The 9,963-nt window shown below is 35.4% G+C and overlaps 1 protein-coding gene across 1 annotated transcript; it reads left to right on the top strand.

Annotated features, from left to right (window-relative positions):
• Positions 1–1,231: 1,231 nt before the first annotated feature.
• LOC132183694 (Mitochondrial substrate carrier family protein) lies at positions 1,232–7,914 on the top strand. The gene is made up of 7 exons (XM_059597071.2): positions 1,232–2,219; positions 3,942–4,027; positions 4,111–4,318; positions 5,188–5,320; positions 5,579–5,763; positions 6,727–6,855; positions 7,512–7,914. Exons 1-7 carry the CDS (start codon positions 2,028–2,030, stop codon positions 7,611–7,613), a joined length of 1,035 nt encoding a protein of 344 aa, XP_059453054.1. The 5' UTR covers positions 1,232–2,027; the 3' UTR covers positions 7,614–7,914.
• Positions 7,915–9,963: the final 2,049 nt, after the last annotated feature.

Genomic DNA, 9,963 nt, shown 5'->3' with positions numbered 1-9,963 from the left:
TTAATATTTATATCCTTACACTTTATTAGCTTAATTAATAACTAAACCTTCCCTCTATCTTTACCTTTTGTTTTGGATAAGGCATATACCTTTAAGATTATTTCTAATAATTTGAATGGCAAGATTGTAGATATGAGACGTATCTATAAAAATAAATTTTAAATTATCCTACCTTCAGATTCATATGTGACTATTTAAATTATTAACAATTTAAATAAAAATATAAAAAATAAAAAAATAAAATAAGGAAGATCGTTGTACAGTATGTCTATATATGCTCATTCTTTATTGCACCCACAACTCAACTCAAGAACAGGTTTCAGGTTCATGTCGGTGTCACATCCTAGTTCGACAGAATCACGTAAAAGGATTGAAACTCGAGTAAATTAAGAATCAGTTGGCCACGTGTTGTTATGGGTCAATCTGGAAAATGCAAGCTGTCAACTGTCAACTGTCAACTCAATTTTAATTTTAATTTGCATTTCATCTTTTTTTTATCGTATGGGCAATTTTAAATGACCTATTTGTGTCTTATTTATGTCTCACTAAAAATAATGTAACTATTAAAATTATTATTTGATCAAAATTTAATAATGATTAATCACAAAGTTAATAGTGATTTTAATAATTACATTATTTTTAGTAAGACACAAATAAGTCACCTAGAATTACTCTTAACTAACATAAACTACTATTAGATGCAATTTTTTTAACAATTAAATATTTATAAAATTGAAAATTGGGGTCGAAAACTGTTTTTCAATAATCGAGTCAAATTTATTGCACTTGGATAATATTGGAACAGATAAATTACAAACAACCGATTGTGATAAAGATAATGGCAAAGGGACTTTGCATAAATAGAAACTCTTATAGAAATAAGAACGGAAGTGAATTTCTTCTTAAAGACAATTTGTATAGAATTAGATTTCTATTAGTTATTCATCTTGTAGATAAAACAATCTCTTTGTTATTATAAATAAGAAACACGCCATTCGATTGAGTACGCAGAAAACACAAAAACAATAACCAGAGCTTCTCTTCAAAGTCACTTCTTTATAATAATAATTTCAATTTGTTACCATAATTAGAATTATCAAAATTTGCTAATTTCATCCTCAACGTGTGTGATGGTCCACCGAAGCGGGCGCACCAGAGTTGTACCGTATCACGGTTCCACACAAGTAGGAAAAGGGTAAAAAGAAAACCTTTGAATTCTCATAAGCGCGTTCAAAGGAACAGAAAGAGAACAGGGGGGACAAATACAAGGCTGGTCGCAGGGAAAGTTCAAGGAAACCTCCTCCTCCTAGCGGCGAAGGAGAACGGGTATTTCTTTTTTCCATAGTGCTAAAGGTTCGCATGCCTGTTCTCCTGCAACCCAAACATTAAGTTCTGGGTGGGTTTTCTTGAACATTATCGATCGCTCGCGTCCATTTCCGATCCTATTCGCCAGTGATTTTGATTAGTTATGAGTGGGGATTCATCATTTGGTCTTTGATTCAAGTGGGTATTCTGTAGGTTGAAGGCGTATGAATATTTTGATCACACTCGTGGCTTTTTAGATCGAAATCTGCAATCATTTCTGTCATTCTCGGATGGGTGTTGACGAGTTTTGCTTTATATTAATGGGATTTAACTGAAAAGGATTGCTAATATTTGATCTGAGTTTTTTTTTTTTTTTGGGTAGAAATATTGGATTCATATTAATCAACTTTATGTGGGTAATGGTGTTTTATGGAGGATTATCATAATTGAACGGAGGATTTTGGATATTTGATCTGCCTCAGCTGTGCATTGTTGATGAATCTGATTGTCATTGAAGAGGAGGATCGGTTTGCGAACGTGCCCACTTGGTTTCTGGGTGTTCTCTGGCCATTTTACCTGCCCTTTGAACAAAATACCTTTTCCTTTTGTATTCCGAAAGAGAGATGGGATAAGGAGTTCTTTCAGCTGCAGAGTGGCTAATCAGAATTTGTCAAATTTACTAAGGTTGTTGTAGTGAAATTGGTTTTTGAGTTCTTTTTGAGATGAATTCTTCGCAAGAGTCGGTGTTGTCGTCAAATATGGCAGGCCTCGTTGATGGTTCATCGGCTCGCAGAGAGGTGTCGCGCCTTGATAGCATGCCTGTCTATGTTAAGGAGCTGATTGCTGGAGGTGCTGCCGGAGCGTTCGCTAAGACTGCTGTTGCACCCCTGGAACGGATCAAAATACTTTTGCAGGTGAAGCATGCCAAAAAAGTTTCCCCCTCTCGTAATCTTGTTTTCTTTTCAATTTTGTTTAATATGATTAAATATAATGAGTTCTACATGACTACTGTATCTTATAGTTTGTAACTACAATCTGATGGAATTAGGATTCTATAGAACCATTTTGAAGACATGGTAAAGTCTTGAATTTTGGATAGATAGAAAATTGAAAAACTTTAGAGAATGCAGCTTAAGCTACTCGACAGTTCTGAAGGATGGAATCTAAAATGTGGACAGTGAAGGGGAATATGCAAAAGTAACCATATAAATTATTTTGGATATTAAGTGGGGGGGGGGGGGGGGGGGGGGTGGGGGGTGGTTAAGTTATAGTGATTAATTTACGGTTCTGAAGTTATTTAGAATGAGAATAGTGTGGAAAGAATGAATCAGCTGAAGAATATATTTGGAGTGCGGGAGAAGCAGTGTGTGCAAATAATAAAAGAAATAAATGCTGGATATGCATGATTATTTGAAAATATATGAAAATTTTGCTTGTAGTTTGGGATATTGATGTAATGTCAATGATTTTCATTTGTAATTTAAAAGCTACAAATTCTATGGGCTTCATTTGGATTTGGGTTATCTGAGGAGATAAGAATGATCCAATAGTTTTAAGAATCAATTGAGAAACTCTTCTCTTTCTAAGCATCCTATGCTGGATGAAGCGGGGAGGTGCTTACCAAGTTTGTTTTGATAAAAGGTCAAACTTGGAAAATAATATGAGACAAGCAGGACCATGGATATTTACCATTAAGAATAGCCAGAAAGATAACAAAAAAATGCTTAAAAAATTTAGATTAAAGTAAGTTACTGAATTGATTGAGATTCTTTGGTCTCATGTAATGACAACCAATGACAGAATCAGGTAAGAAGGGGCAGGGTAATTTGATGTACTTTGAAGATGTGAGAAGAAAGCCGGGAGGCAAAATAAAAAGTTGGTTGTTTTTGGGATATGATGAGCTGTTGTAGTTTGAGTTAACAATAGGTGGCTAACCCCTGATAAAGTAGGATGGCAAACATCACCTGTACCGTTGTCCCCTAGTATTTGGGAAGCTTTGTTTGGCTCAATGGGCAAGAAACTAATTGGTAGATCATGTTATCATATTCTGAGTTTAATTTGTTTGAGGATTATATGGAGTCAGAGTTGTTCTCGTGCTATTAATGGGAGTGTAGCTTCTCCTGACGTGATTAAGTTTTCCTTCCTCTAAAAAATATTTTCTTTGCATGATGGCTCTTTTTGTTCTTTTTCTACTTATTTTGTCCTTTAGATCCCTTATATGGTAAACATATAAACATACTTAAGCAGTATTGCCTTTTCTTACACTTCTGTGGGCTCTTTTCCACACAATATTTAATAAGGGAGCATTGATTAGGATTTATTGTTTGGTTTCTAGTTTGTGTGCTGTTAAAATTTTGTTAAAAGTGATCAGTTATTCAAACTTTCTATCTGTTAAAATGATTGATTTCTTAGTGTAAGTGATTGATTTTAGTGTGTACAAGCTTCTTTTTTTTTTTTTTTGAGGATTTGGAATCATGGTTTTGTCATTAAAATCTAAAAACTATTGCTTCACGACTCATACTTCTTTTTCCTTACCCTTGATTTTTGTTTTTAGATTTCCGTTATGGATATATATTTTTTCCATAGATTTTTCTAACTCTCTTTTTCTGTGGTGTGTCTTGTGTGGATTTTTACAGACAAGAACAGAAGGGTTCCGTTCTCTTGGGGTGCTTCAATCTTTGAAGAAGTTACTGAAGCATGAAGGTGTTCAAGGATTCTATAAGTAAGTATATGTTAGTTCACTCTTAAAAAATTCAATAATTTATGCCAGTGGTTTATTTTAACTTATGCTTGTTTGTATTTTAGAGGAAATGGAGCTAGTGTTATTCGGATTATTCCTTATGCAGCGCTACATTTCATGACATATGAGCAGTATCGGTGTTGGATTTTGAACAACTATTCTGCCTTAGGAACAGGGCCCCATATTGATCTTTTAGCTGGTGCAGCAGCTGGAGGAACAGCAGTTTTATGCACTTATCCTTTAGATCTGGCTCGTACTAAACTTGCTTATCAGGTACTGGTCTTGCATTAATAATGATGAAACATTTGGTCTTCTCTGAGTGAGGAGTATTTATGGTGTTGAGTGAATTTGTAATTATTGAATATTGATACTTCTACTGATATGTTTCACGTTGTAGGATTGGTAGTAATCAGGGGGGAGCAACATATATTGGATTTTTTTTTTTTTTTTTGCATGCAGGGGGGAGAGCATGGGTTCCCCCAAACTTCATATGAGTGTAACTTCAGAGCAAGTGTATAGACACCAACAACACCCACCCCCCCCCCCCCCCCCCCCCCACCACCCACCCACACACACAAAAATCACATATTTCTCATGGGTCCCTTCCATTATTTAGTTGTTTGTATTATCACCATTGATTTTGCCCTTCAAAATCTTGAAATCCCTGCCATCCCTGTTGTTAATCCTTCAAAGATTTGTTCTCCACGCGTTGTTCAAATTAAGTGTATTAAGTATTCATCTAATTTGGTTTCGTGTGTGATAATACTATAAGGAAAAATGTTCTCATGTTTTTGGAGTTTGTGTTATTATTTGGCATATTAATCTTCTCGTACAACATTTGGTCTGCTTTTTTATATTAAGACGTTATTTCTCTCGGTCGACCTTCCTTACCTTTGAATGGTATACTCACAGATATATTGGGTTAACGTAAATGCTATGTAGAAGCCTGCATTAGATGCCTTTGACGCTAATTACTTCATCTGATGCTCACCCCCCACCCAGAGAATGATTATTTAACTATGTTAAGCTATTAAAGAACTTCATGTGGAGTTCACTGGTTCTTTTTCCTTTTGTGGTTGATTATCCATAGTTCATCATCAGATGCCTTTTAACTTCTTTGTTTAATTCTTCATGGTTTTTAGGTCGTTGACACAAGAGGAAGTCTCAATTATGGAATGAAAAGTAATCATGCCCAGCCTGCATATAATGGCATAAGAGATGTACTTAGAAGTGTCTACAAGGAAGGAGGAATGCGTGCACTCTATCGAGGTGTAGGTATGTATATGCTTGGATTGTTATGTTCTTTACTTCATAGAGTGTCATCAGCCATATACATGGTATTAATGAGTTTCAAAAGGATGTTTTAATAACGGCTCATAGTTTTTTCGGCTTCGGATCTCTTTCTGTGTTATACCTAAGCTCTATAGTTTTCCCTGTCAAACTACTTTCTCCTTTTAAGTTTTTCTCTTTCCCTATGTGACACCATATATTGAGTATGCTAATATTCATTTGAAGCTTCCTTTGTTTGAGCAGGCCCAACACTCACTGGAATCCTTCCTTATGCTGGTTTAAAGTTCTACATATATGAGGAACTCAAGAGTCATGTTTCTGAAGAGCATCAAAAGTCCATTATGATGAGACTTTCTTGTGGAGCTCTAGCTGGGTTGTTTGGCCAGACATTTACGTACCCATTAGATGTTGTTAGGAGACAGATGCAGGTATTGCGCCATTACAATCCTTAATACTCTTAGCAGAAAGGAGTTGTTTCTTCTTTTATGGTATCTGTCAGAAGGCTTAAGGTTTTTTACAGCAAGCCACACAGTGAACTGGCCTAGAATGCTGGTTGGTTTGATATTAACAGTTCCCTCAGTCTGGTTTTACCTGATGTCATTAGCTACATCTTAATTAGATCTGGGCAACGTATCAAAGCTGGGATAGGCACCTAGAATTGACCTTTTAATTGAATGCATTGACTTATATTACTCACCATCCAGATTATCTTTGTTGTGAATGACCAGCAAGGGTGGTGTCCCGATCTTAGGAGGTCACTTATGGCGAAGTGGTAAACCAATTTCTTTAGTACAGGTTCTCAAAATCATTTTGACAGGCAATGTACTGATGGTATAGACTGAGATTTGCCAAGGGCAATTTCATGCAATATGTTTCAAATGAAATTATTCTTGGTAGATGAAGAGGACCACCAGACTAGGACTCCATCATTTATGTTAGCGTACAGCTGAGTAATGGTGGGATGGCCTCTTTGAGCTTAAGAGAATGCCAAAGTAGCAAGATCTATATTAATTACTCTACAAGATACCATTTAGTTGGTAATTTGACCTGTCGAGCTGTAGAGGAGTATGTTTGAAATTAATAGTCGTGCAGCTTAAGTTTACTTAGTTTGAAATTAATAGTCGTGCAGCTTAAGTTTACTTACTGTGTAATGGTTGGCTTAGGTCATTTCAATATCGACCAAGGCCTTAATAGTGGTCCGCTTTCTAAGACAAAAATCAAGAGGATCAAAGCCTAACAAGCAAAGAAGTAACTTGCATTAAAGCTGTTGTTGCCCATACGCATGACATTCTGGCAAACATTGATGTAATTGTAATTGCTAAATCAAGTTGAAACTTTAACAGGAATTACATGGATTTGGTGTTGTCATGACTTGTGGGATGCTGTTTCAGGTTGAAAATCTGCAACATTCAGTACAAGGAAATGCCAGATACAGAAACACATGGGAAGGTCTTACTGTCATTGTTTCTAATCAAGGATGGAGACAGTTGTTTGCAGGTCTAAGCATCAACTATATTAAGGTAATTGTTCATAATTCTTGAATCAACATAGCCTGTCGAGATAGTTGCACTTAAAAGCTGAGTCTACCGTTGAGTTAGCGAGCTGAATGAAAGTGTATAGATCCTAAGGTTGCTGCTTTTCAAGATATCTCATATTGCGCTCTAATTATATTCTTTTATAATGGCTGTAATTCTCTACGGTTGGCTTTTGTAGGGCTTAATGTTGGTATGAATGTGCATTTGATGCTTGATGTAAGCCCTAGAATAGAATATTATTTTTAAAAACTAGTAAAAATTGTGAGGAAGATGAGTATCTAGGAATCCGAAGCACGAAAGCGTTTGCATATATTCATTAGTCTCCCTGAAGCATAGTAACGATTGCCTTTTACTCTTTAGTAAATTTATTACTTACCACCCACACACAGACAGAGTAATGTTTTTCTTAAAGTTCAATTTAAGTAGGTTTCTCCTTCCTATCAATGATAATCTATCTAGCATGTTTGATGCTTCAAAGAAGCATTCTAGATTTGATTATTCCAATACTTTTCAGGTGTAGTTTACAAGCACTGAGACCTCTTAGGGATGTTATTTAGGGTTTAGGGTCACCTTGGTCGTGCAATTGATCTCTTACTTGAATCATAAGTGTCCTGCTAACAGGGATTATATTATGTTCCTAGATTGTTCCTTCCGTGGCCATTGGTTTCACCGCATACGACACTATGAAGTTTTGGCTCCAAATTCCACCTCGACAGAAGACTCAGTCAATATCTGCTGCCTAATTTCTTCACAATAAGACCACAGATGCAAGTCGGTTACCTTGGTATACAATTCAGCAAAAGCTTTGATCCTCTGCAATTTTGTAATTGTTGTTTTACGTTAATATCAGACAAATATAATACACTAACTGTCTTTGTTAGTTTGAAATGTGGCTTTTACACTTCTTATGATGATGCACCAAGGGTTTAAACTTCTTGTCTGAAAATTAGTATGGTGTATCTTCCTTATTAGAGCTAAGTTTTCCACTTCTGATGATGATTTAGACGACTTTAACTTATTTTGCTAAGAAAAAGTTTTGTTTAATCTTCTTGTTGTCATTGATTATACATTCTTGTACCCATGCTTTCAATTGCTTTTGATTCACTTTTTCATTGCTTCATTTGATTTTCCTTTTGAGACCAAGTAACATTGTTCTCTGTACAAACCCATATAAAACAAGCTAAGGTTACTTTTTGGGTTGGGTTTTGTATTGTATCATCAATATGCATGCTTCCTTACTATTGAAGTTGCTCTTCTTCCTCCTTGTCTGACTCAACGATCAAAATATCTGAGCACCTTTTCTTGAGCTAGACACTTAACTCAAGTTGTGTGGCATCTCTTTGTGGCTTCTTTAAGTGTTAGGTTTTAAAAATTGGTCTTATTCCTTGTGTCAAAACTTGTTTTGGAATTCGTGACATCATCTAGGATAGTTTCAGACGTCATCTCGACATGATAAAGTTATAGCGTCCCTAGGTTGTTTCAAGACATCATCTGGTTGTCATGATGTGTTCCCGACGAAATCAAGCAGTAAGGATTAGCAGGATTTTCGTCGTGACGAAATTCTACTTTTGCATAATCTTGCAGGCCATTTTTTTAATATAGTAAGCGTTCGAATTTGAAGAAGCTTGTGAAACACAAAGTTGTAGATCTGGAAATGAGCTTTCCAACGCCGTTGAGTTTGCATCGGTTGGAGCTCAAGATCAAAAGTTGTGACCAAGATACTCTAACTGGTTTGGTTTCCTTTTCACTGCATTCCAACTTTACCCCTTCCTCTTTTATAAATAAAAGGGAAAAATTCACTTTACTCCCCTGAAATTTCAAAATTTTTTCAATTCAAACTCCAATATTTAAAAATTGGCAATGTAACCCCTTAATGTTTCAAAAAATTTTAATTCAGACCGTCCGTTACTAATTTTCTTCTAATTAGACGAAAATTATCTCACGTGCATTTCACGTGGGATTTTGATGCCCTCTATTCTAATTTTGCCCTCATTAAAACCTATGAAATTAATGGTAATTACATAATTTCATAGGTTTTAATGAGAGCAAAATTGGAATAGAGGGTATCAAAATCTCACGTAAGACGCATGTGGGATTATTTTCGTCCAATTAGACGGAAATTAGTAACGAAGTATCTGAATTGAAAATTTTTGAAACATTAGGGGGTACATTGCCCATTTTTAAACATTGTGATTCGAATTGAAAAACTAAAAAACTTCAAGGAATAAAGTGAATTTAACCCTAAATAAAATGAGATGCTCATTAGGTTTTTGAGAGAAGCTAAGCACGAAAATCCCTTAGAGAACCTTGAGGTTCTTGCTTCTCCTTTATTCCAAGAGAGGAATCATACAAATCCTTGAGCTTCCCCTTTCCTTGATGTAGTGATTCTTCCTATTGCTATTACCCAAGCTTTGAATGTTCATGCATTGGTGGTGAAGTAAGACTATCCTTTCACCATTGATGTTTCAAGGGAGATGTGTTTCCCTCTCTTGATGTGTTGATGATCTAGCCACATCCATACACTTCATTCATCCACCGAAGGAGTCGGTAAGGAGATGCACTTCAAGAAGATTGTCAAGCTAGGAGGCAAGCAGGAAGTTTGTTGGTCTTACAAAGTCTAGGATTTACAAAATTTTGTAAGTATTTCTTATGTCTATAATCTGAATCTTTATATAGCAATTTTCTGGATTTTGCTCTCCTAAAGTGGTTTTTCTCTTTGTGGTGTTCAAAGGGTTTCTACTTCATCAACCAAACCTTGTGTTGTGAATGTACAATTGATTTTGTGATTATGATGTTTATGTGGTTTATATTTCAATAATTTTATCTTGTGATAATTATTGCTTTTGGGTATGTTGTCTTCTCTAATTAAATAGTTTTAATTTTATTATTATTATTTTTTAATTGCTTGGACTATTAATTTGGGGATAGAACCGGTCCTTGGGTTCTTACATTAAACTTTCTAGTTTTTTCCCCTTCCTACAGATTGGATCAAACTAATTTCAATCTCGACACCATGCGATGTTGTCAGCACAGCACAACACTTATTCTAATCAAAAACAAAAATCACACTCCAAAATATATTAACAAATATAG

This window comes from Corylus avellana, chromosome 7, assembly GCF_965113065.1.
Source record: "Corylus avellana chromosome 7, dhCorAvel1.hap1.2, whole genome shotgun sequence".
Taxonomy (NCBI): domain Eukaryota; kingdom Viridiplantae; phylum Streptophyta; class Magnoliopsida; order Fagales; family Betulaceae; genus Corylus; species Corylus avellana.
Note: the sequence above shows the minus strand (reverse complement) of the source record. Positions and strands in the feature narration are given on the sequence as shown.

Excerpts from the sequence above, each read along its gene's own strand:
- LOC132183694 (XM_059597071.2), top strand. The coding sequence starts at position 2,028 with ATGAATTCTTCGCAAGAGTCGGTGTTGTCGTCAAATATGGCAGGCCTC. Across the intron at positions 4,028-4,110 it reads GGTGTTCAAGGATTCTATAA|AGGAAATGGAGCTAGTGTTA; the intron begins GTAAGTATATGT and ends TTTGTATTTTAG. Across the intron at positions 5,321-5,578 it reads TGCACTCTATCGAGGTGTAG|GCCCAACACTCACTGGAATC; the intron begins GTATGTATATGC and ends TTGTTTGAGCAG.